Here is a 27,767-nt window from a genome sequence, read left to right as displayed (position 1 = left end):
CACTTGTAGATAACGTATTGTCTTGAGGTCACATCAGAATGTATCACCAACAGAAGAAAGTCGGGAAAATAATAATAAAACGAACTGAAATAGGTGAAGTATCCCCTTCAAAACACCGATAGGGTGGGAGGGGGTCGCACGTGCACACTTCACTTCACCATTTGTTCAACCTTCCTGACAGACCACTTAGATTTTAAACTGAGGGCAACTTTTCAGTGCCCAGAGGGTGTCATCCATTATATAATGAGATCAGTGCAGTCTAATTTTTAAAAAAGTGTATGTGTGTGTTTTGACTATAAGCAATGTGCACAACACAGATTTTAAATGTTGAACACAACTTTATTGTCACAAGCATGTTGAACACAGCTGCAAGTGTTTCTTATTGTCAACCACACTAATTGTAATCTGATGATGTGGAAGTTAGAACAGAATTCTCTCTTATATTGTACATGTAGTTGGGGGTAAAATAACCACTAACACATCTAAAGTTTCAGAGTTGGATTTAAAGTACAGTAATACAGGTTGCAGCATTCTCTCTTTTGTTTTCTTCACACTTTGTTGAAAATCAGATATAAAGACTTTTTACTTGTTCTGTATTTTCCCCCACTAGTTTTGATAGGCTGTTACTGTATGAAGCACATGACACGCCGAAACACTAGTACTCTGTATGCTTGCTGTCCTTCTCCTGGGCAGCAGCTTTCACACACTTGGCCATGGTCTGGGAGGCTCGACTGATAGAATCTGTCATAAAGAAGTCCTTAAGTTCCTGCAGTGTTGGCTGCAGTGGTGATGCGCTGATTTTCCCCTCCACTAAATCAGCCAGCTCTTGTGCCTGCTTGAAGTAGTTGGCATCCTCAACATCTCCGTATCGCACCAGGTTTGGCGAAACTTCTCGCAGCCTTCCTCGCACTTCATCGAGCGTGTCGTAGGGCAGCGTCAGCCCCGCAAGCTCGGACAGCGCCCGGAGGACCTTCCAGTCGTCCCTGGCCATCCCGGGTGGATTGACGGCCATTCTGGTCTGCTGGGCACGACCCTCGGTGTTAACATACGTGGACGTTTTCTCTGTGTATGCTGCAGCTGGCAGGACAACGTCCGCAGCAGGTGCTCCCACATCACCGTGGTGACCCTGGTAAGCAATGAAGCAGTCTTTGGGAAGGTCTTCACGTGTAACGGCACCACCGTCTGCACCCAACAGGAACAGGACCTTGGGAGGGTTCTCTCGGATCGCCTCCACCCCGGCCTTGTAACCAAGATCCAACGCTGCCACCTGACTGGCCACCCTGTGGAGAACGTTTAGAACTCGCCATTCACCCTCTGCCTGATTGGTCACGCGCAGCTTCTGCGCCAGCGCGCTGACCGCTTTGTGAACTGCCGCTCCGTCTTCCCTCTGCAGAGCCTCGCTGCCGACCACAACCATTGGATGTTTGGCATCGGCAAGAACTTTGGAGTACGGGTGTTTCCCATCAATGAGGTCCTGTAGAACACTGGGTGACTCACCGAGGTGGGTGTACTCGTATGTCAGGTCGACTGGAGCACCTAGCAACGCTACTTGGAGGTCGTTGTGCAGCCAGCTTTTGCGAACACGTGCATTGAAGAGCGGAGCCTCGAACCGTGGGTTTGTACCAACCAGCAGCAAGACATCTACCTCCTCTACCCCTGCGATGGAGGTGTTGAGTAAGTAGTTGGAACGCAGGTCTGTCCCTGCACCATTCATGGGGAAGATCTGGAATAAACAAGAGGAGCATTTACTGGCAGATTAGCAACTGAAAAACACAGGCTGAAGATAGAAAATATTTAAAATCCATTGTCCTTGGTGACAAACAAACAGTTATTGGCACATTGGCACACTAAATAAGTCTGTCCTCATCAGTGTTAGGACACACATTACACAATGTTGTGTAAAGTACCTTCCCCAAGGGCACAACATCAGGGCATGTCAGCGGATTGAACCCAGGACCTATTGATCAAACACTCCAAAGGTTAATATGCACTACCGGTAACTCCACATGATATACCTCCTCTGTGCAGAGTGCTTCACTGCCCAGCCTGTTCAGTAAGTCCTTCAGGGCAATCAGTGCTTCTGCGTCCGCCTGTCCACCCACGATGGCCCCCACCTCTTCACCTCCGACCCCATGGAGCTGCACCGCAGTCCTCAGCAGTGCGTCCTCCCACGTACATGGAGCCAGGTTCCCGCTCTCGTCTTTCATCATGGGCTGGGTCAGGCGCTGCCGCTTCAGTCCGTCGTACGCAAAACGTGTTTTGTCTGATATCCACTCCTCATTGATGTCCTCGTGTAGGCGAGGGAGTATCCGCATCACTTCACCAGACCTGAGGGAAAGGAATCATGAATGCACGTGAGGAGAAATCATACTTTTTACTGGTAGTACAGAGAAGATTTATTCGGTGACCTTCTTCTCTGGACGCCAAGGCACGGATATGGACCTCAACACACTTATTTGGACCAATTTGCCCGTGATGTCGTGATGGGTACAGGTCCAGGACTTACACAACATAATGACAGAACAAGATGCTTGGAGAAGTACAGTGGATTTGATCCAGGCAAGCAACCGACAGGATTATGCGGCTAGTGCACAATATTCACACTACTATAGACATTAGGGGTGGGTACCGGTACGGTGTACCGGTCCAAAACCGGTATTTTGTTATGGACTGGTCCAAAAAAAACGGTTCGGAAAAAATCAGTGGACCGGCCTATGGACCGATTAGAAAATCCACTGTACCAGGCTACTAGCAGGCGGTCACACAACCGGTCTAAGAAAATACAAAACAGCAGATTTAACGAGCCGTGGTTGCTCTTTTTCGAAAACGTTATCTGTGAATTATATCTAGAAACATTCAAAGGATGAGTCAACAGACGGCGAGGAGAGTATAAAGACACTGAAACAAACCACAAATCAGCTACCCGATATTTGTTTCCTTCTTGTGTGCCAATAGTCCTCATAGTTTACTTGCTTTTTGTTTCTACCCATGATAAGCTACATGTAGCAAATACTAGTACATATTGATTATTTGCTGGTCATAATGTTTATAGTTGTTGTCTAAGAAGGACAATATTGCTCTGAATCTTTTTGTGAGATACCTTGAATACAAGGTTGCATGTTTTGGTACATCTTCGTTTTCTTTTTGCACATTAGTATGCACCGATAATTCTAATATTATACAATTTGAACATAACTTGTAGGACTCACATAGACCTTTACTTGTGTCTCGCTCTCCAAAATATGGTGTACTGAGACACTACTATAATCAGGTACAGGTACAGGTACAGGTACAGGTCCGGACCTGGACCTGACCCACTGGACCTGGACCTGGACCTGAATTTTCTGTACCGGTACCCACCCCTAATAGACATGCAGAGATAATGGAGATATGATTAAGTAGAAATATCGTTGGGTTCAAGAATCTCCTTTTACCCACCTCGTACTGACTACAATGTTGCTTCCCACAGCGTCCATTACATCAATGCTTTCCGTCTTCCTGGTTTCCCACGGTCTGGCCGTGAAGGCGTAGGGTTTGGACGTCAGCGCCCCCACTGGACACAGGTCGATAACGTTTCCTGACATCTCAGACTTGAACAGCTTCTCAACATACGTGCCAACCTGATCAAAACACAACAACTATTTATGAAATGTCTAAAAGTTGTCACAGTTGAAAAAAGAACAGTCAGACCAATCTGTGCAGCCAGCCAGCACCATCTCCAAGCAATAGACCGATCCCAAAGCCATGCTCCCTGTTCGATTTCGAACACCTCCGTCAAAAACAGGGTTTGACGGACCAAACATGGCCGCCGCGGGTAGCTTGAAAATAATGCCACTGACTTTGGTTTAGCTTTTGTGGCACTGAAACCCTTTCAAAGAGGCCCAAATAAGAATGCTACGTCTTCTTTGTGGAAGGCAGTATCCACCAGGTAGAGTTGTTTAAGGAGGGGGTAGATGTAGTTGCGGTGAGAGCATAATGTTTTCGGTCAATGTTAAAGCAGTATGCGCCGCATAGCTTTCCGTTGTCGGCGGGTATCAGCGCCCAGTTTTTGACAAGCAGCCGATGCACGTGTAAAACAGGGTTCATATATCTGTGACAGGGTTCCCACTGTATTGACTGCATGCACAACAGCTACATGGTATTTAGTAACTAAGAATTAAAATGCATCATTTTACTTCCCTGTTCACTTTCAAGTTAACCAGTTTCACACACCAGTAACTGAAGATACGAAACTCTTTGCTAGCGGACTTTGTAGTAGTCAGCATGTGGTACAAGCTTCCTCTCCTTGAGTGCCCGATCTATTTTCTTTTTAAATTCGTTTTTGTTCTGAGCATGCATTCAACCAATACAGTGGAAAACCTGTCCCAGATATACGTACCCTACTTTACATGCCATTTCCGCCCCGCCAACTGTTTTTGACGGAGGTGGGCTGAATAGAACAGGGGGTTCTATGGGTCTTCTATTCGTTCGATATGGTGTTCGACAGGATCGGTCTATACACACAAACCCAGGAGGCAAACCTGTACCATGCAATACTCAAGCCCCACCTTGCAAATTCTCTGTACACTGCAGAGACAGAATTACTCAAGCACAACTACACATATAACTGATTGTTTAAGCAAGCATGGTCAATTGGTCTAAGTTGAACTTTGTGATATCTCACTCAGTCAACTAACTACAAATACAACATGTACATGTACACCCAATATTGTTAATTTTAATAAAAGCAAGTGTTTTATACAGCATTCAAAGAGAACACAAAGCTAGCTATAGAGGAAAAAGTTTTATTATCTCCATGAAAAAAGGCTTTTTCATGGAGATACTGTTTTGCGTGTGTTTGGAGTTTGTGTGTATGTTTGTGTCACCGGATGCTTAAAGTCAGCATAACTGTAGAACATGTACATGGATTGTAATGATATTTGGTATGTGGGTAGGTGTTAGGAGGAGTAAGGTCAAGGTCGATTTTGGGCCCCTGGTATGTGTCACTGGAACTGCAATGGCTTATTTGTCAAAATCTTTTAAGGAGAATAACTGACGAAAGGAGCGACAGATTTTCATGTTATTTACTATGCAGGTAGCTTAGACAGAGATGTATACAGTGAATTGTGCAAATTATGCAAATTGGATTTAATTTGCATAAGTAATGAGGAAAATCTATATTTGCAGTGTTGTCCATTGCATATTGTGGAACATCTGTTACTTGTAGTAGCTATTTATAGCGAAAGTGGGTCACTTCTCCTTGGCCCGACAGGTGTGGGTCATACCATTGAGCGATATGGAATGGGGGGAACTGGCTTAATAAAAAAGTTTCATGAAGATTTTGGGTCCTAAGACTCTTGTTTTCTTGCTGTTTTAAGTGGTAGTTACTAAGTTAGTGTTACCCCACCTGCATGTCTCCACCACGCCCTGTTGTGCCGAGGTCGTCGACCCCTGCAATCTCACTGGCAAATCTGTCATACAGGAGGAACATAGACTGTTAACTACCCATGGTTTTCCTCTTAACCTAACATCTGTGGTCACCGTAGTCTTTTCGCATCAAATGTGCTTTAGTTACAGGTTAAACAGCAGGGAGAAGGTCATACAGAATATCTACAGTGGAAAAATTTGGGTAACTAAAACTTTTACTTCCAGTCAGGAAACAATAGTGTCAATACTTAGCACCAGCCCTCACTCCCCCCCCCCTAAATATCGTACAGTCCCTAAGTAAGTCTAAGGCCCTGTTCATGCTCAAAAAATTAAACCAATTTAAATCGACTTGCATGTGAAGTCACTTAACTTTTGCGAGCATGAACACTCCAAAGTCACTTGAAGCCCCTTGAATCGAACCTACCCCGGAGATGGTTTCAAGCAACTTGAGCCAAGTCGACTTTGAGCATGAACACAATTCTAGCTTGAAGCGACTTGGCTTGGCCTATATGACGTCGTATGATTACTTTGCCAAAACAACATAGTTCACAATTTCTAATTATCAATGTATCCAAAGATTTGCCTACTTTGCATATTATTTTACATCTCAGCAACAGTCCAGCACTTTCAGTGACGTACGTCGGCAAAAAACGTGATCTCCATGGCCTTGTCGCCATGTATTACAGCTACTGCAGCTAAGCCTTCATACAAAAACCTTTGTCGGTGATGCCTTTTCACCACCATTTTCCTCGGCAGTTACGCAATGTTTTCCAATCTTACAGAACACATGAGAGGTTGCTGTCAATTGTTCGGATTATGGCGGCCATTTGACCTCAACCTATGACCTTTAATGACCCAACTAGCCACATCATTGTGAAACAAATGATCGAAGCTGCTTGAAGCCGATTTTTGAACAATGTCATGGACGCAAACCCCAAGTCGACTTCAAGCGACTTCGCCCACAGGTTGATTCAATTTGGCTTCATTTTTTGAGCATGAACAGGGCCTATGTAAAAGTGCATACACACTCACTACTTCCAGGCCTGAAATTGGTGCCCTCACTACTTACCTGATACACCTGGTACAGTGAATACAACGTGTCATTATGGTCTTCACCAGAGGTCCGATGTTTTTGTCCTCCACGGCACGTTTCCCGGAGAAGTAGTTGTCGGTAAAACGACTTCTGTCACTGCCGAACGTCATGGACTGGTCCTGGAGATCACACTCTCCTGGGACAGGTACACAACAACAAGTTAGACAAAGAATTTGGCGCTGGAATAAGATAAAAACACTGTATTGTCTTTAAAATCAACACCATTTTTGATTTGCGATCCTCTCAAAAGAATACTCAGTGTGTTTAGTTTTGTTCATCCTTCCTGACCATGTTGATTTCACACTGAAGGCAACTTTTTTTTTTGCCAAACTTTTTTTATTCGCACACTCGCATCAGTTTTGGGGTTCCCAGAGGATGTCATCCATATACATGTCCAGTCAAACCTGTCCAAGGCAACCACCCGGGGGACCGAGGAAAAGTGGTCGCCTTGGACAGGCCTTGAAGACGATAGACTCACAACATATTTATTCATTTTTAGTTATTTATTGAACTTCTCCATAGAAATGGATGGCATGACGAAACAGGTGTACCCCCGCAGGGGTCACCTTTTCAAGGCCGCCATGCCGAAACATACAAAATTATACACAAGATCAAAACATATAACGTGGGGTCCCATAACTTCGACAGTACCATAACTTCGAACGAGTTTTACTTTGTCTCATTATGCAGAAGAGAGAAATATTTGTTTCTATCCACTGTGCTGAATAGAAACGCCGAGAACCCAAGTTCATGCATATAGCTGTCGTCTGAATGAAACACGGATTTGTGTACAGTTAACTCATTTTTGCGCCACCAGGAAAATTCGGCTATAAACTATGGCTACGTTCGATGTAGTCATTACGTAATGGCAACTCTTACATAAAGAACAGTCAGCAATTGTAACGCAAACTCTCTTGTTTTAAACATGTCAGGCATAAAGCTATACAAAACACACAAAAAACGTAGGTGTTCGTTAGATTATATCACGATTAAACTTATCTCAAATAACAAAATAACCGCGGCTTCGAACGCCCTCCCCCTTTACGTCACGGCCATCCCGTTGATCACGATTCGAATGTGATGCTACAGTGTTGACATTTCACGGTCCCCGTCTAAATCAAGTACTAGCGCTAGTGAGGCTCCCAAACAGCAAATCTTATTAATCTAGCTTGAAACACGTCGGATAAACTTGCATTTGTTAAGTTTCCGTCGGCAGGCTTGCACATGGTTCCACAAGCAAAGGCATTGATGTTGCAAACATGTAACCTAACCCCGCATGTAAATTAGAATTGACAGGCCGCTTTGCTTTGATGTGGGCGGCACGGATCGGAGATCTCTGAATGCATAAACACAAAGTTCATTGAATGTAAATGGCGATTCCTCATTGCTTGCTCAAAAAATATCTAGAAAATCAGGGATAGCGAGCTCTAAAAACAATTGATGATGTTGTTTAAAATATGTCATAACTTTGCATCAAATTGACTGGAAAAACAAGGACGATTTGCCCCGTACTTTCTGGTCACATGCGGTGCCGTGCCGAGTGCAAAAGTTACAATTTCAGTTTCCGGTGTAACAATTATGCTTGCCCGGCAGTTTTGGACGTACTTGTGGCACATTTGTGGCATCTCTGCGTTCATGCTACGGGACCATTTGTATGAAATGAAGTACCTACTCTCATTGCCATACCAAAGAACGGATCGTCAACTTTGTCATGGCTTGGAACGCGACAAGCGGCGTAAACAGTCGCTTAGCTGCAGTGCGCCTTGCATCGGTGGCAACTTACGCACGGTGAAAAAATATTTACTACAGGGAAGCTGAAGTTAGTTGACACAAAATTATTCCGTCTGTTTACTGAAAATCGTGTCGACAAATTAAAGAGAGACAACGGTACATGATGTATTTGTATGTCGAAGTTACGGTACCCTAATTTGAATGGAACAATATGGAACGCTATATTCATAACAACAATTTTCTGGTTTTACCGACTGAGATTATAGTGTAAATCGTGCATGGACGATGTAAAATCAACTCGACAATGGAAAATCCTTAAACACCGCAACTCTAATTTATCATTCGTCAAAACGCAACACTTTTCAGACAACTGACACTGGTGCAATGCGATGTCGAACTCATGAATCTACGTTTGAAGTTATGGGACCCCCCGTTAGTACAATTGATAACAATATAAATAACCAATATAAATAAATCGACATAGAATTCAACTTAAGTCAACTTAACAAAATATATAATACAAAGGTAGAAATGAATTAAAGAAACAGCACAAGATTCATAATGAGGTAGCAATTTGAATGTCACAAATAAGCGAGGCCTAGTAGAAAGTCAAGTGGAGCAACTGCACGGTAGTGACCATGTATATGGTTGCTCTAAGTTGAAGGATTGGCAAAACCTATTTCTCATGAAAGAAACAAGACCTTTCCTTTTGAAGGTAGCCACTTCAGCAGGGCTTGAAGCACTTGCTCCCAGCCCTCTTGTTTCAACCTCAAGTTTGTTCCAAATCGAGAAAGGTGAGGTGTGAACAAGGATGAAAATGTTGATGTTTTGACTCTAGGTGGGACTAACATGTATGCCCTAAGAGTCTAAGACTACGGGGTGTTCTTGTAGGAAAGTTAGCAAGCCTCGCTACATCCAAGTCGAATACCTTTGCATGGGACTTAACAAATGTTACAAGATCGGATATTTCCCTTCTGTAAGACAGAAGCAGCAAGCCAGGCTTGACTTGTAGTCGAGGTGACGTGCGGAAGGACCAAGAATGAATTTCGATGCCCTCCGCTGGACACCCTCAAGAAGGGCTCCAAACTGGTGAGCAATATTCTAATACACTTCTGACAATAGAAAGGTACAACGCTTTCCGAATGTCAGTTGAGATGTTAATCAATACAGTATTACACAGATGGATGGAGCATGGTATGATTTTAGACAGCTTAACTACCACCAGGTTTAATTACCATTGACAGAAAGATCCTACAAAATTATATTTTTCGTTATCGTTTGGTGTGCCGTTACATCGTGTACAAAATTTCGTCATACTTTTGACTTCAAAACAATGTCTGCCTCTCTCGATCAAATAGTACCCTCCCACATTCACATGTTACGTCAAATAGTACATGCACACACACACACGCATAACATCCTAGTAAGACCTATGGAAGAGCCCTAGCAAAAACCTGCGACCCCAGCCTTCTTTTGGGCTCCGACCGCTGGATAAATGGGGTAAAAAAGTTTTTGATCTGACAAATGAATGAGGAAAACGTAACATAATTTCGCTGGCCGAGCCCCCGGCCGCATCAAAAGGTAAGAGTGCAGCGTTGGCGATCACAAACAAGCAGTGCCCAAAAAAGGTTTATGAGATTCATGAAAGTAAAAAGAAAATCCTTTTCTCAATTTTCATCAATAACGGGAGTACTCTTTATTAACAGCTTAGGCACTGGTACAGTTGTCTAAGCGACGTTAATAATCTGAGCCCCAGCAAACAAGAATGGCCTGTTGTGATGAGTCATGTACGTACAGTATAACTTGGAGGATATGGGCAGTTAGGAAGGAACTTTCTGAGTAACTCCAGGGAAAGTTGAGAAGAATGGTCAGGAGGTGACTCAGAGAATGGTTATCTCAGGGGAGGCATACCCCCTGATGAGGAGAGGGGTATTTAGCTGCATAGCAGAGGGTACCTGCACCACTCGGTCTTCAGTCAGATCAAGACAGCAGTATGGTACTCTAACCTCTCAAATAGAGTACCCCCTGGAATAGAAGTACCCCCCGGACAAATCTTCAAAATGTAATATAAGTACCCCCTGGAATAAAAGTACCCCCCGGAAAATTTCAAAAATCGACAGTCGAGGCTAGGTAAACTGTGTCCATACATGTACAACTGTCACTGTCAGAGGGAAATAAGATAATAAGCAGGTAGGTAACTTATATTTAGTCAATTATGCCATACCTATTAAGTATATAGATATTGAACAGAATAACTGTCCATAGCTTGTTCAAATCATGATGATCTTCCTCGCCTCTTCGTAAAATATAATAGTAATATTGAAAAATTGGGCATAGGTTCCCCGCTATGACCCCTAACCGGGGGGCCACGGTACTTTCAAATTCAACAAGTGAAAATGTACATGATACATGCTTTTTCTACTTGGAACTTGAAGCAAGTGATCAAAGAAAATTGTTATATCATTTTATTATGACTGACAATCAGTGACATATAACAAAAATCATCAGAGTACTTAAAAATGTACCTGATCATATTTTCTAAAGACATCAACCACAAAAAAACACAAATATGAACACAGTCCTTCCACAAAAGAAATATGTCTATAAACTTTTGCTCCATAGCGTCGAAAACAATGTGAGACGCTCGGATTTCGAGTTCCCGCGGTAAATCCCACAATATTGAACAGAGATCGACTGTAAAAGTAGCTCAACGTCACAGACCGCACATACTAAGAAGTTACCCATTACGTGTTGACACTAGAAACCCGCGATGAACCGCCTAAATTGGGAAAATCTTACGATAATTTAAAAAAATGAACCCTCTGAAAATAAATATGGCCTTGTGTGTCTATCGTTGCCCAAAAAATATAATATTTCCATGCGTTTACGGTATCATTTTAAAGATCGGTATCCGCACTACGCAATATGCTGCTAGTTTTACTGTCGCCATGCCTGAGAGTGGCGGCCATGTTTCGCGATTTCGCGCTGTTGTTTACCGAATCATATCGGACATATTTCTGCCGTTTTAGAGATTTTGTGGCCTCAAAACACATATTACAAGGGAAGTTAAGTTATGATTGTTGTTTTAACGTGTTACATGTCTTCTGCGAACAAATAATTCTTCCGCCGCGCTGCCGATACTACGGATATAGTGGTCAGGAAATTATTATTCCCCGTGCAGGCGTGCACCCTACTCCACACGTTTTTGATCAGCGTGCTTTGGTTTACGATATAAACAGAGACTATCAAAGTTATTTATATGAAAATTGTATTTTAAAATGTCAATGTCGCGTCTTTTTTTCCGGTTTACTTTGTAGCGTCATAGCGATATCGACCGATATGTTACGAGTGCCGCTAGGATACTTTTCACAAGGCCGTCAAAGCGGCGAGAAAATCAACGCCGGTAGGCCGAAAAATAGCGAATTACGAGCAAAAATACCGGGGAAATATGGGCAGATAAACCTTAACTTACGATTTTAGAGGGATTCCTGGTTTGCAAAGCCTCAATTTTTCAAAAAATAATAAACGTACCGTCTAGAATAAGAACGTACCGGGTGGAACTACAGGCGAAAAAAAATAAACGTACCGGTACGTTTATTTGAGAGGTGAGAGTAGAGAGTTCAGAGAAAGTCTACTATATATATGCTGCAGGGTTCAGCAAATTCCCCTGTCCCACCCACCCTAAGAAATGAATGTTTGTGATGTATATGTACATGACTTTGAATACGTTAAGGAATTGAAGGTTGGATACTGATGATCTAGGTTAGTTACGAGTCAGGATGAGTTAAACATCCGCTGGACAGAGCCTTGGTTTAACCGACCAGCCCGACATTGGCTAAAGCGATTGGCAAACCAGGGTAAAACAGGTCGCCAGCTCGCAGCATGACTTGCTTAGTAGACAGGAGGGACCTTGTTAGACTGATGTATAACATTGTATAAGATGCGAGAACAATTAACTGTACCTTCGTAACACGAACAGAGATTTCCATATGTTCTGTATGTAATGGTATTCGGCACATTTGGCAATGTTTGTCACTGCGAGTGACCTACATGTTTTTGTTTTTGTTTTGTTTTTACTGTTAAGGTCTGTATACTGAAAGTAGAAGCAAGGTCCCCGGAAAGAAAGTTTTTGAGAATTATTAATAAACTGGGAATGGGTACTTTGGTCACTCAATGCTACCAGGTGTTATGATGAAAGGAACCTTTCCTTTGAAGTAAAGAGGGAGACAGAGCGCTCCAAGAGATACTGGGGTGCCCCAAGATGTTGGGGGCAGAGAGCCCCAGTTGCCTGTGAGAAAGCGGGAGTGCTTCACAGAAGAGTCCCAGGATAAGGGCCGCATACCTAATACCGGGATGTCCTCTTGATTTAGAAGGGGCTTCCCATGGCACTTTCTTAGTACGCTAAGATTGACGCCCGCGGAGTGAAGATTCTGGGACTGGTAACCATAGACCCTGTGTGATGGGTGGTTGCTGGAGTTTAAAGGACCTAAGAGGAGGTTATGTCAGAGTAGATGGGGAAAGTTTGGATTGGTCTGGAGTATGATGAGTGTGGGGCGAAAGTTGTGCAAGGAGTGAGCACAAACCCCCCATTTCACAAGATAAGCAGATCAAAGAGAGATGGAAATTGGTAGCATTGAACTTGACCTTGTACCTTGCCCCCATATTTCTGCCACAAAGGACAGTGTGTTGTGTGTTTCTTGTGTCTCTACGATTCTTATCAATAAGAGGTAGGTGAAGCTGGGCGAACGATAATTAAGTTCATATTAAGCAACGTTGTGTTTTTGAAACGCCAGTGGTCAGAGTAACGTTTTCAAGATGGCGGGTCCCCCAAAAATAATTGTCTTGCCGACATGTTTTGCCAGCTGCAAAGTCATTTTTCGGCGGTATTTGGTGAGACACGGACAAATTTTTGATAAAAATACAAGAAATGGATAACGATTTCTGTGAAATCTGACTCTTTATGTACCACATGCATGTGCTCGTTTTCAAACCGAACCAGGAGCTTGCCGTATGACTGGTGGGCACGTGCAATGCCGAAAAGTATCTTGTTCTATTTAGTATAATTTAAAACTTTTTATTAAAGTTAAAATTTATGGATGGATCAATTTTATGGATGGATCAATGTCTTTCCATAGATTTTTGTCCGCCAAGATCTTAAAAACTTTTCCTTCATCGATAGCAAAATCCAATGTTGCCACATGAGGCAGTCGTCATGGGCAGGAATTGTGCTCCGTGCACGTGGGGTCCCGATTCATGGCGGTCACGTTGGACAAATGATCGCCTTGGGCAGGCAGCTTAATGCTTGCGCCTATAGGGAATATTTTTGGGACCAAGAAAAAGCGGTCGCCAAGGCCAGGTGGTCGCCTTAAAAAGGTGGTTGCCTAGGCAGGTTTGACTGTAGTCAAATCAACATGGCCTAATTAATAAGACACCTGAAGTCTAAATAAACCTTGTGTTAACTGTTTCATGTTTCAGTCATCATTGAAGACCACAGTTTACTTTGTTAAATAGTTCAGGTACAGGTATCATCCTGACCTGTACCTACTCTCACCTCTCAAATAGAAGTACCCCCTAAAATAGAAGTACCCCCCCGGACAAATCATTAAAATCTAATATAAGTACCCCCTGAAATAAAAGTACCCCCTGGAAAAGGTCCATACACCTGTCCGAGGGATATAAAACAGGTTTTATCTATTCAATTATGCCTTAGGACCAAACCTATTAAGTATATAGGTATTGAACTGAATAACTGTAACGTTACATAGCTTGTTCAAATCATGATGATCTTCCTCCCCACTTCGTAAAATAGTAATGTTGAAAAATTGGGCATTAGGATCCCCACTATGACCCCTAACCGGGGGCCGCAGTGCTTTCAAATTCAACAAGGGAAAATGTACAATCATGATACATGCATTTTCTACTTGGAACTTGAAGCAAGTGATCAAAGAAAATTGTTGTACAATCATATTATCTATGATTACTGACAATCAGTACCTGACCATATTTTCTAAAGACATCACCCCAGAAAAACAAATATGAAAACACTGTGTTATGTCTATAAATTTTTGCTCCATAGCGTTGAAAACAAAGTTTTTGTGAGATGCTTGAGTTTCCGCTGTAGAGCCCAGAATATTGAACAGAGCTCGACTGTAAAAGTAGCTCAACGTCTCAGACCACACATACTAAGAAGTTTCCGATTACATGTTGACACTAGAAACCCACGCTTAACCGCTAAAATTTTGAAAAATCTTAGTCATTTTGAAATATGAACCCTCTGAAAATAAAAATGGCCTTCTGTGTCTATCGTTACCCGAAAATATATTATATTTCCATCTGTTTAGGGTTTCATTTTAAAGATCGGTATCTGCGTTATACAATATGCTGGTAGTTTTACTGTCGCCGTGCCTGAGAGTGGCAGAGAGTGGCGGCCATGTTTCGCGATTTTGTTTACCGAATCATATCGGATATATTTCTGCCCTTTTAGCGATTTTATAGACTCTAAACACAATTCACAAGGGAAGTTACATGTAAGTTATGATTGTTGTTTTTACTTGTAGCATGTCTTCTGTGAACAAATAATTCTTCCGCCGCGCTGCCGATACTACAGTCAGGAATTATTCCCCATGCTCTGTACTCTACACATGTTCTTTGATCAGCGTGCTTTGGTTTACGATGTACACAGAGACTGTCAAAGTTATTCATATATGAAAATTGTATTTTGAAATGTTAATGTTGCGTCTTATTTTCCCGTTTACTTTGTATGGTCATATCGATATTGACCGATATGTTACTAGTACCGCCAGGATAATTTTCACAAGGTCTTCAAAGCGGTGGGAAAATCTACGCCGACAGGCTGAAAAACAATGAATTACGAGAAAAAATATTGCGAAATATGGGCAGAAAAACCTAAACCTAAAGATTTTAGAGGGATTCTTGGTTAGCAAAGCCTCCATTTTTTCAAAAAAATAATAAATGTACCGTTTAAAATAAGAAAGTACCAGGCGGATTTTGAGGCAAAAAAAATAAACATACCGGTACGTCTATTTGAGAGGTGAGAGTAAGCCTCTGTACCAGTACCAGTACCTGATGAACATTTAGGTACACGTCCCTAGTCTTACCCATTGTACAAAAACCACTAAGGCTGATTTGATTTCTTGGTTCTCAGATCTAGACTTTTGCAGGAAAATAATGAACAGGCGGGCAGTATGATAGTCTCAACTGTGACCACAGGAGACACAGAGTTAAGGGAGCACACCCCAGTTTATTTGGTGTTTCAATTGGAGGCTGCGCACCCTCCAGTCTAGGTACTGTCTCTTCCAGGGAAGTATTCCGAAGTAAATCAACTGTGTATGGGATGAAAGCCTATCCCTTCCGCTACAGGACCAGCTGAGTTCTGTTTCTTCTACCTCTCTGATTTTGGTAAATCAGGAGACAAAAACATAATTTTCACGTCAAAAATGATGGTCAAATTTTGGCACTTTTGTGTAGGATAAAACTCGTAGAAAAAAATTTCTGGGTAGAAACGACTGATGTTGTCAGAAAGAGCAAAACCTAGCGTACAGTCGAGCCAATTATAAAGAAAATTCTAGTACTAAGATTTCTTTAATCATCCACGGCGCGAGGCATGTCAGCATGACCCACAGAACGCAACAAAGGTCAATCCCGGGCCAAGGGACATTTCACCATCAACGCGGATGGATATCCGGAAGCAAGGCTCAGATCGAAACGAAATTTTCACCCAAAACACACCAATTCATACGCTTTTCAGCCATGCTAGTATCTAATATCAGTTCGAAGCACATTATGAGAAATCTAAACTCAAACCCAGCCCCTCGAAACCCTTTCGTCACTTTTTTGTCGGGCACTTCCGTGGACCCCGGTCGCGGAAGAACTGGGGTGTGCACCGTTAACATAATTATATACACCTGGCTACATTTCTTTTTCAAACATTGATAGATAGAAAGGGAGTACAACTAAGAACACAATGACTTTCTTCAACTGTTGGGGCCAAAATCAGAGCATTTGGGGATCGATCGCAATTGACTCATGTCCTGCATGGTAGTTGGTACGATTTTTATCTTCAAATCAGAAAAAAATGCAAATCCAAGAACCAAGAAATTAACTAGGCACTAAGAAAACAATTTCAAAGGCTACATTCCTATTCTAGCATGGAAACCATGAACGGGGACATCAGACACAACAAGTTCTTCTTCTCCACTCGGCCCAGTCCTCCATCAGTTTCTAAAATTTCACCGTATCTTCCAGCAGGGTTGGAAATACCCACGGGCCTGACATTTGCAAACATGACTTGTACCATAAAATAATATTTTGAGTATCTTCAGTGGTGGTATGCACTTTGAACAAGAAATCTAGACTTCTGACAGCCACCTCCCAAATATTTTTTTCAGTTCTACTTGGATAATTGTCTTTCTTACCTCCTTGGTCACAAATGGGACAGTCCAGTGGATGATTGACCAATAAGAACTCCATAACTCCTTCCCGCGCCTTCTTGGTCATGTCCGAGTCGGTCTTGATCTTCCAGCCCTTCATGACAGGCATGGCGCAGGCTGCGACCGGCTTGGGCGACCGCTCCACCTCAACCAAACACATTCTGCAGTTACCTGTCCAACCAACAACAGAGCAATCAGAGATGGCAGCTTCACCTCCTTTCCCAGAAAGCTCTACAAGTTAACCCTTCCAAGTTCCAGTCCAACAAACAAAAATTACAGCAATGAGTATACATGTATGTACATGTATGCCAAAACAGCATTGTAAATCACAGAAACACATAGACAGGCCAGAAAACAACAGTTATCTCCATGAAAAAATGAGATATTGTTTTTGGCGTGTTTGTGTGTGTGTTTATCTCCATGAAAAAAAGGCTTTTTCATGAAGATACTGTTTTGCGTGCATTTGGTGTTTGTTTGTGTCACCGGATGCTTAAAGTCAGCATAACTGTAGAACATGTACATGGATTGTAATGATATTTGGTATGTGGGTAGCTGTTGGGAGGAGGAAGGTCAAGGTCGATTTTGGGCCCCCTGGTATGTGTCACTGGAACTGCAATGGCGTATTTGTAAAAATCTTCTAAGGAGAATAACTGAAGAAAGGATCAACAGATTGTCATGTTATTTGGTACACAGGCAGGTTGGACAGAGATGTAAACACTTAAGTGCAAATTAAGGAGGAAAATCGTTTGCATGTGTGTCGCTGGATGCTTAAAGTCAGCATAACTGTAGAACGTGTAGATGGATTGTAATGATAGTTGGTATGTGGGTATGTGCTGGGAGGAGAAAGGTCAAGTTCGATTTTGGGCCCCCTGGTATGTGTCACTGGAACTGCAATGGCCTATTTGTAAAAAATGTTCTAAAGGAGAACAACTGAAGAAAGGAACAACAGATTTTCATGTTATTTGGTACACGGGTAGGTTGGACAGAGATGTACACACTGAAGTGCAAATCATGCAAACTTAGTGTGTTTGCGTGTGTGTGCGCGTGTATGTTTGTGTCACCGTGTGTGTATGTTTGTGTCACCGGATGCGTAAAGTCAGCATAACTGTAGAACATGTAAATGGATTGTAATGATATTTGGTATGTGGGTAGGTGTCGAAATGAGAAAGGTCAAGTTTGATTTTGGGCCCCCTGGTATGTGTCACTGGACCTGCAATGTCGTATTTGTCAAAATCTTTTAAGGAGAATAACTGAAGAAAGGAGCGACAAATGTTATTTACTATGCAGGTAGCTTAGACAGAGATGTATTCAATGAACTGCAAATTATGCAAATTGGACTTAATTTGCATAAGTAATGAGGAAAATTTATATTTCCAGTGTTGTCCATTGCATATTGTGGAACATATGTTACTTGTAGTAGCTATTTATAGCGAAAGTGGGTCACTTCTCCAGACGCCCTTCAAGGTCGATTTTGGGCCCCCTGGTATGTGACCTTGGTACTGCAGCAGAACTTCCGTTTTTGTATCTTTTGACCTGGACGTGCTGTGGTCTTGATTTTTGGGTGGCAGATAGCCTGTGATGTAATAAAGAAGTGGTGTAGGTTTGGGCCCCCTAGCAGCTTGCTCTGGAACTGCAGTGGCGTTATTGTGAAAATTTTCTAAGGAGAATAACTGAACAGAGGGAGGACAGATTTCCATGATATTTAGTATGCAGGTAGCTTAGACAGAGATGTATACAATGATGTGCAAATTATCTAATCGACACTCAATTTGCATAACTAATGAGGAAAATCTATATTTGCAGTGTTTTCCATTATAAGACTCAAATACATGTAACATATGTTGTTTATGGCAAGTGGAGCATACCAATTATGCAAATAAATTCCTAATTTGCATAATTAATACAAAAGTGCCAGAATTCATCCAAGTGGAAAATGATAGGACTGACAATATTGCATCATGTCTAAGTTAGATAAAGGTGTTTATGACCAAGCATATATTATGTCAATGTGTAAGTCATTTGCATAAACAGAATAGTTCATGGAGATATGAGGTCGCGGAACTCTTGTTTACAATTATTTGCATGGCCCTACATTGTGAATATGTAGAATAGTACTGAAACATGTTTTTGTTTCAACATGATATCATGTACATGTATGTGTCTACTACTTGTCCATGGGCAACTGTCTGCATGTCTGTACATGCGTGTATAAAGGAGGTATAGCATGCAGGCAGTTCCAAACTGACTACTGGCAAGAGTGGCATGATGCTAATTTAACTATTTTTTTCATAATTGCAGCTACCAGAACAGACCTGCGATGGACAGCCTGTCGTGGTAACAGAAGCGGGGGATCTCCACACCCACCATGGCCGCTGCCTGCAGCACGGTCGTACCAGGATCAACAAGAACGCGCTTGTCATCAACGAACACCTGTAACGGTAAAAAGGTCAAGGCAAATTAATGGGGTACTGCAAAAATTGAAATTTTCCTGGTGATTTAATGTTTGCAGTTTTTGTGGTAACCTGTTCACCGAAATCCTAAATCCACAGCGAAAATGCTTGTTCCATCTTACCTGCCTACTAAGACCCCAAACACAAAAAAATGGACCTGATCAAACGTATTATCGCCATAGAAACAATCTGATCGCGATTGATTTTTTCAGTGTGAACGCTCCTTATCGCGATCGGATTGTTTGGATTGGATTATTTTCTGTCCACCTCCGGAGGTAGTTTAATCCTATCAAAAATCGAGTGTGAACGCAAAACACGATTAAACCATGATTAATCGCCGCGGATTTCGGCTGGTTCCGGAGGTATGAAGTCATGCATCCGGGTACTGTGCTCATGTCAGATCGCTCCGTCTCACGGTTTCGTCAACGTCAACAATGTCTCGCAAGACGGATACAACCACTTCAACTTCAGGCAGGTGGGGCCACGAGGAGACGAAGGTCCTAATTGCAATATGGGGCAAGTAGAGGTCCAGGCAAAACTCGGAGAATGCCACCAAAATCAGGACATTTTCCAGGGGATCGTACTACAGCTAGGCCAGTATACAAAAACCTTTGTCGTTCACGGCGCCTTCTCACGACCATAGGCCGACGATTGCATTCCCTTCCATGGCTTCAGAACATTCTCCAGAGATACAAAATCATCAAAAATTGGTGGACCATTTTGTAGTTGTTGTAGCGAGGCGATGCCGAATCTTTGACCTCAACATATGACCTATAACGAGCGTTACAGAGCGTTACATATGACCTATAACGAGCGTTACATTGTATACTTTTCCTATTCATATGTCCTAAATATGCCAGAGAAAGAATCTCCCTATTCACCAACCTTGAAACAGAACTCACACAGGCAGGGGGAGTTTTTCTATGGGAAGCATTTACATCTAGTAACACTGAAATGAAAAAACATCTACTCTTAGGATACAAGGGTCCATGGGATACAATCATTGATGTACTTGCTAAGAGGTACATCCGCAACGCATAGCTTACAAGGAGCTGCAACACCACAAGTTAATGTTAATGCCAACTGTGTTCCATCTCCACTTCACTGCAGTTTTGAGTTCAGTTTTATGCAACCTTACATCTATTTGTACCCACTCTATCCACACCATGTGATTTCTATTATTTTCAAATTGATTGTCTAAAAACCAGCTATGCTGCCTATGTAGACCATTTTTCACCCAGCCTACCTTGTGTTATGCCTCTTATGCGGTAACTATGGTTTATCATTGTTAAATCTCACTACTTTCTGTTAATTGTTATCAGTTACTATGTAACATCATATCCTCAAACCACAGCTACATGTAAACCTACCCCGTTATAGCTCTTCGCACTAATTGTTTACACCCAGATTACTGCCAAGACTCCACTGTTATTATTTATATTGTTTTCACCTCCCCCCCCCCCCCAAACAACTATGGTGAAATAAGTAATCCACTTGCCACCCAGCTGACACTGTTTATCATACTCCCCTGGAGTTGTGTATTGTTATTTATATCAATTGCGTTTGTTTTTAGTATATAGATTCCATTGTTTCCTGCTTCAGCTAGGTTTAGTAATGTTAGTTAAGGTTTACCATTTATCTGCTATCAATTTATCAATATTTTATTTTACTGCTATAATATTACTTCTATGAACTTCTTTGGTTTCCATGCACCAGCTAATACTGTTACTTTAATTCATCACTCTTCGATACTCTCGACTAGATTTTGTATATTGGTTACCTATGATATCTCAATCTGCGTTAAGTATATACTTTTAGCACTCAGCGCTGCCGATGTGCCACGGCTTCAAAGGTGAATAAAGTTCAAAGTACTTCTGTGAAACGCAGAGTGATTCCATCAGACTCGAATCACGGCGTACTTTAATCCACTTGGCGAAAAGCAGTGTGGACACAAAAATCAATCGCGATCGGATCAATTCTATCGCGATTAATGTTTAATCCGACCCATTTTTTCTAGTGTGAACGGGGTCTAAGTTTGCCCTAGTTTCAACCACTGCAAACACTCATTAGTTGACGTATTGGCATTGCATTATTCAGCAACAATATTCCAATTACCCCCAAAGTACCCTCCAGATAAATTACAGTCCAGGGCAACATACAGTATTATATCGCAAACACTATCGGACAAACTTCAAAGTGGGTTGATTTCTTAGAAATCACTTTTACAACATGTTTCTGCCTTCCACAATGCTCGAGGAGGTCGGATATATGTCGTGTTGGTAACGGAATAATACCAGACTTGTGTCGGTTTTTCCCTGCAGCTTTTCCCGATGTTGGAGCCGATACAGATCCAGAAATCAAGCCAAATCAATGGAGTTCGCCCGTTGCTTTCCCGATAGTCTTCCTACATATTCCTACGTCGGGAATGTAACGGATTTGACGCATAAAGGTCATTTGCGGTCATGATGGGTGTGAGGTCCCGATGATTACAATAATGTAGCAATATCTCGTCGGACGAGTTAGACATTTTGTTTCATCATGTTCTAATTACCGTAAATTTTCCTTCATCTATTTTGTCAAAAAGCAAATCAGGTCATTGAATTATCATCGTGTTGGTAGATAATTTTTATTTTTGCTGTTTTTTTGGTTGTTTGGTGTATTTTTTAAAACTCCGTAGCTATTGTTATTCGTGGATAGTTGACCAGTACACCATGCTGTTGATAGCTGCATCTCATGTATTCCATATTCGTCTTTTCAGATTCGTGACAACCGGCGGGCCACTCATACCGGCCGTGCTTGAGGATGGGGACGGACTTAAAGGAAGATAAAGCAGTTACATAGGCCAGATATCGGACAGATCGATTCATCTTATTAAAAAGACAATTGTTCATTGATTTTTTCGTTTTGTTCCCGTTCAGTTTGCTTTCGTATTATTGATTTGTTTCGGTGTTTGTTTTCTCAACTGTTTGTTTCATGTCACTAACACTAACACCTGACGTTCCCCGGAACTAACAAGTTCGGAAAGCTAAGTAAACATGAACTCACATAAAATTTTCACACATTATATTCTATTAACAAAAGTAATCAAAGCATTGAACTTTGAAACTTTATTCAGTATTTACAACTTCGCAGCTTTTATTTGTAAACCTGAATTGCGTTGCAAATTTACACAACAACTAGTCAACATTACATAAGAAAATGAGCCATCAAAACTACACAGAGGCAAATCACACTTGACACGGTCACAATAGATAGGTAAAATCTGTTAAAAGCACGCTTACCATAGTCACATTAGATATATAAAATCTTGTTGACGATCATCGTGCAAATATACTAAGCTAAAACATGAACAGATATAGAGATCATGGCGAACAATGTAACCTTTTGGCTCATTGTTGCATCAATTTTAGAGTTCTGGGAAAGAGGGATTGTTCATGCCCCTTCGTACGGCTCAACGTTACTTTGTAGGCTGAGGTTTGTCTTAGATCGTACTTAGTGTCTCTGGATTTCACAAGGAACTGCCGGCAGGGGTGTGTGTCGTCCGCCACCACCCTCCCGAGCTCAGGCACGGATGCCTCGCGTCTCCGCTTCTCCAGGATGGGCAGCTGGTCGGAGCGGATTCCAATAATCCTGCAGCAGGTTTTCTGTACCTTCTCGACCTTGTCAGACAGCCCTCGAGGCAGTCCTCCCCACACCGGTGAGTCGTACTCTAACGCAGGTCGAATGAATGCTGTGTAGATCTGAAGGAACTTGAAGCTGGTCCACAGGAGTTCAAGCATCGAGACGGATTAACCACCATCGGCTGCATTTTTCCGGAGCACGTACGGTAATCTAATACGCTGTATGTTAACAAGAAAGAGTATGTGAAGAAATACTGAAATAATATGATAATGTAAATTGCTGAAATAAATCAGGAAATACAAACTACGAAATAAAAGTTGCAAACATTAAAAGAGATAACGAACTTTGTCGATGCAACTCAGTTGTCCAGCATCCGAAACTTTCGTCTTGCCCGTATACATTTCTTGTTACCGACGGCAAACGAAGGACTACTGAGAAACGAATGACCACTGAGAAGAAAAGTATTACATGTAGTACTCCTAAATGGTAACCGGGGTGTTATGATGGTCATATCAATGAGGTTTTATCAAACATTCCTTTACTTTTACTGAATCTCGCACTGGATAAGCGCCTTTATTTGTAACGTTCAAAACATGCTGCGCCTTGACTAGTGACTATGGACTGACTATGGGATTCGGAATTATATTGTCAATTTATTTTCATTTAACGAATATGATTATGGAATATTGAAATATTCCTCCCAATCTTACTGCTGATTCTTGCCACAGTTCAACCAAGCACTACATAGCGCAAAAATCAACGCATGTTCCCGCACGAAGTACAGCGATTTGGGCCATTAGAAGTTGACGGCTCCATGATCCACGAAAAATTAAAGAACAACGTTTGTTCACAAACTGTTGGGATGTTTTCTACTTTCAATAAAAATGCATCGCTATTGTTTCCAATTGTAAGTAACAACCAATTTTTTTCTTCTTTTCCAGTGTCCCAACCAGGCTAGGAAAGAGATCTGATGATGGCTCACGTGCTTTGTTAGCGTTAGCGTTGGCAAAGACGCCGTCAGAACAAAACGACGTGTCAACTACATTTGTAGTAGAAGTGCAAAGACAACACCCAGAGACCGGAGGCCTTCATCAAGGAGCAGAGATGGATTTAAAAAATAAAGAATAAAAAAAATAAACATGATAATATAAATATAAGATGATAAAAGATAAAAATAAATTAAAGTAATGTTGACTGTAACAGTGAAAAATAAAACATACAAATGAATCGATGGGCTCGAACCTGCACATCCTGCCTGGTTAGGATTGATGGACAACGACACTACCAGGTGAGCTATTAGCGCTTTTCAAAATTACGCCCGTTACATCGCGTATATGATAGGGTGTCGTCTGTTGAAATAGAATCGCGTCAATTGTTGATATTATCACTTTGTTAGCGAACGACGACAAACTAATATTTATCAACGAAACGAAATGAGTGACATGTTAAAATAGAATTGAACAAAACAAACAGTAACGTTCGACCGTAGAACAATGCAAGTATAGTCATTACGGACTGCAGCTGTGGAACCCCACGTGATGGGCCGTTTGTATTACAGTGGTTTGAAGGTATTGTTACCTCGCCGCAATATTTAGCTCATCGCGATACGACGCTTGCGTTTGCGAACACAAATGGCTGCCATACGGCGCCGCGAGCTGCAGGTTCGATTCCGGGTTTATGCTTCCGCGTCCTTTGACATGAATTCCCTTGGTTATTAAGAACTTATCGATGTTTCCTCGATTATAATATCTTAACTATGCTTCCCATACTTGCCGATTACAGACTTCTACGGAAATATCATTCGTTTCAATATTTTATTTTTTTGCCGGTTGTAATAAAAGCTTTATTGACACAAACAGTACAGCAAGTTCCGCACGTTCCACTACAAAGTACGTAAAAACTAAGTCTTATAACTAAACAATAAAAGTTAACATCCGTAAATATCAAATATGGTGCTGGAGAACAGCTGATTGATTATCGTCTGAAGTTTCCTTTTTATTAAGCTCCATGCCGCAACGACCATGTGCTTGTCTATCCGCTGTCAATCATGCAGTGTCCATGGTAACCAAGACAGCGGCTACTCGTCAATCAACGCCGTTGCCATGGTTTCATCCAAGCCGGGGAGTCCCCTCCGCTGTATTTGTTACTTGTTGCCTTGACGATCGGCATCGGAAGTGTGTGGGAAAGAATAAACGACGTATTTCCGACAATTTTGTCGGGAAACCACGGGTTTATCGTCGGGAATTTTGAGACCATCGAAAAATTACCGTGTGTACGTCGGGAAATGTACATCGACCAATGCGACACCGATGGACTTCCGACAAGCCCTACAATCCGGAGAACAACATTTAACGTTTCCCGATACATTCCCAGATAATCGTGACTATGTATTTCCGACATGTTTTCAGTGTATACCCAACCTCCCTGTGCACTGTGTTCTGGATATTTGTTTGCAACTTCAGTTTTCTCTTGCTTTGGGCCAAAATTGATGTTCTCTGGCAATCATCCCATAATTTGAAACTCATGATAAAGATTGAAAAGCAGTGCCCTCAGATTAAAAAGTATGATCAGAAATCTATGGCTGATCTTCAAAATAACATAATTTTGTTGTACTACTATAGTCAGGACCTCTGGACAAGAGGCGCATTGAGTCATACAACATACTTCATAAAAATTCTATTCACTTTCAGCATACCTTTAGGGTGCATCGGTATAGATTATAATTATTAATCAAACTTATTTTGTTTAACTTTCTTTGTTTATCTTTGATGAAATTTCACAAAATTTTGTTGATTTTGAACTCATTAAAATCAAGGAGGTTTAATCAGGAGGAGAGAGCACGCTGTAAACGCCCCGCTGTGCCTTTTGTTTTCACCCGCGAGAGCCGGCTGCGATCCTTTGTTTACCAGCCGGCGCGGCGCCCCTTTGATGCCCTATGCGCTTCCCCGCGTTTCCCGCGGTTTTCAATGCAAATGAGGGTAGTCATGACGTCACAACCTCCGAATCCCCCCGACCTCGTCACGAAGCCCGGCCGAGAAGAAGCGATGAGTTTCAGATTTCCGACGATTGCCATATTTGGAACACTCGGCAGGCCTGCGACGACGTCATCTTGGGATTGTTGACAACATGGCCGACATCTAGACCTTTTCGGCTTCGCTGTGCGACAAACATGGGTAAAATTACGGCCACTTTTCTGAGTGGATGTCCGTTTTCTTGTGATAGAATTATGAATTTTTAGATGTATTTTTAGGTGGCTATGACAGGAATGTGAAGTTTTTCTTCGCTTAGCTGATATTTTGTCCTAACAGTTGACGGAGTGCTTGTTAAAATGGCATGTTTTTTGATGTTCGTAGCATCGCGGTCTTCTTCGTAGCATGGTATTTTTCATAGCGTGTTAGTATTTTTCGTAACATACTATTCAATGATGTATCAGTCTTTGAGAAAATAGGGACTTTTTGCATGGCAAGCATGACGTGTTTCTCGTGTTTCTTTGGTATTTGTGAATTTGATTAAACCTCCTTGTCTCGACCTACTGACTGAAATTCGTCATCGTCGTTGTGTCAAGTTCTTCTCTGTTATCTATATCTTTATCGTATGGATATTGCCAGCAAACTACTGACGGTAGATTCAAATTCATTGACCTCCAGATTGAGGTCAACTCGTGTATTGACCGCAACAACAAAGGGAAGACGCCCGCGCGCCAGCGTGGAGCTCATGATTTGATACTCAGGTGTCAATTATTTTGTTCACACCAAGGACGCGCATAGGAACAAAGGGAAGTGTCTCTGTGCTCTCTCCTCCTGATTAAACCTCCTTGTTAAAATCTTGTCTTGTATAAATTGCAAACACCTGCTTCTGGGGTTGATAAACCCCTCCCTCTTCAACTTCAACTTCAACTTAAACTACCCCCAAATAACCCCGCTAGGGGCAAAGTAGGGGGGGAGGAGGTCCCAGGCTAAGGCGGGCAGGCCTCCAGCCTGGCGCGGAAAGACTCAACGGTGGGAGCCGTAACAACCGCGCCAGGCAGGGCGTTCCACTCGGGTATGGTGCGGGGGAAGTATGAATATTTGTAAGAGTCTGTTCGGGCGTAAAGTGGTTGAAATTTGAGCGTGTGGCTTCCCCGTGTGCGCCCCTGAGCTGGTTTCAGTAGACTATCTGTATTAATCAGTGTTCTAACCAGGATTTTTTCACAGCATAGGGGTCAGGTACAGAAGGCCAACTTAACGCGGTGCAAGTCACGCGTGGAGTGACCAGAGTAGGGAGTCCGGCATGTTCTCCCGGAAAATTTGTAAATTCATAACCCAATGAGACATTTTTTCATGCATTTTGAGGGATAAATTTTGTGAAGTAGAGTTTTTCCTCTGTCACAGCCTCATTCTAAAGCCAAATTTGACCTTTTTATAAGGTTTATGAAGGGTCACAAGGTTTGTCCCAGAAAGAAACACCCCTATGCTGGTTGAAACACAGCATAGGGGTCCAGATCACAGCATAGGGGGTCCAGATCACAGCACACTATGCTGAAAAGGCCTGGCGATAACACTGTTAATATTGATGTGGTTATTAACTAGCTTATAGAAAAAGGTAGTACTAGTACTAGTACTAGTACTCTAGTAGTAGTACACTGTACTGCCAGCAGAAATTATCTACGTACCTAGTACTACAGCAGAACAACCATCAAAGGTTACATAAAACCTGCACAGAAATGGTGGAATCCCAGCTTCTTACCTCGATTTTTTCGGGCGCCCTGGCTGCTTGAGAGGCACTCCTGATGTTGGTGCATGTTGTCACGGCCCGCAGGACTCTCCCCGAGCACTGGCCGACACGGAGCATCGTGAAACCGTCTTTACTCCGTCACTCCATCAACCTCTGGACAACAAAATGGCGGACAGGATAAGATTGACCTCTGACCTAACTCAATTTTTTAGTTACACGAAATATGTGATGAGAAACGTTAAAAATATTGTATAAACTTAATTTCATGAGAATTCTTCGCCACATGTATGAGTATTCAGAGTA

General features: G+C 42.1%; 1 protein-coding gene and 1 long non-coding RNA gene across 2 annotated transcripts; both read right to left on the bottom strand.

Annotated features, from left to right (window-relative positions):
* Positions 1 to 318: 318 nt before the first annotated feature.
* LOC136421322 (NADH-ubiquinone oxidoreductase 75 kDa subunit, mitochondrial-like) lies at positions 319 to 27,649 on the bottom strand. The gene is made up of 8 exons (XM_066408545.1): positions 27,477 to 27,649; positions 18,993 to 19,110; positions 16,666 to 16,851; positions 6,476 to 6,635; positions 5,387 to 5,450; positions 3,439 to 3,620; positions 2,016 to 2,328; positions 319 to 1,723 (listed from the first exon to the last, which is right to left on the bottom strand). Exons 1-8 carry the CDS (start codon positions 27,579 to 27,581, stop codon positions 656 to 658), a joined length of 2,196 nt encoding a protein of 731 aa, XP_066264642.1. The 5' UTR covers positions 27,582 to 27,649; the 3' UTR covers positions 319 to 655.
* On the bottom strand, positions 22,223 to 27,464 carry LOC136421337 (uncharacterized). The gene is made up of 2 exons (XR_010753434.1): positions 23,096 to 27,464; positions 22,223 to 22,969 (listed from the first exon to the last, which is right to left on the bottom strand). It is a non-coding gene; the product is annotated as an uncharacterized lncRNA (long non-coding RNA).
* Positions 27,650 to 27,767: the final 118 nt, after the last annotated feature.

Source organism: Branchiostoma lanceolatum, chromosome 16 (assembly GCF_035083965.1).
Source record: "Branchiostoma lanceolatum isolate klBraLanc5 chromosome 16, klBraLanc5.hap2, whole genome shotgun sequence".
Taxonomy (NCBI): domain Eukaryota; kingdom Metazoa; phylum Chordata; class Leptocardii; order Amphioxiformes; family Branchiostomatidae; genus Branchiostoma; species Branchiostoma lanceolatum.
Note: the sequence above shows the minus strand (reverse complement) of the source record. Positions and strands in the feature narration are given on the sequence as shown.

What these genes read in the sequence shown, in the direction of transcription:
- LOC136421322 (XM_066408545.1), bottom strand. Translation starts at nt 27,581, where the DNA reads ATGCTCCGTGTCGGCCAGTGCTCGGGGAGAGTCCTGCGGGCCGTGACA. An exon ending in GGCGTGGTGGAGACATGCAG is followed by an intron (nt 3,621 to 5,386) that starts GTGGGGTAACAC and finishes TGTTTTGATCAG; the next exon opens with GTTGGCACGTATGTTGAGAA. An exon ending in AAGCACTCTGCACAGAGGAG is followed by an intron (nt 1,724 to 2,015) that starts GTATATCATGTG and finishes TGTTTATTCCAG; the next exon opens with ATCTTCCCCATGAATGGTGC.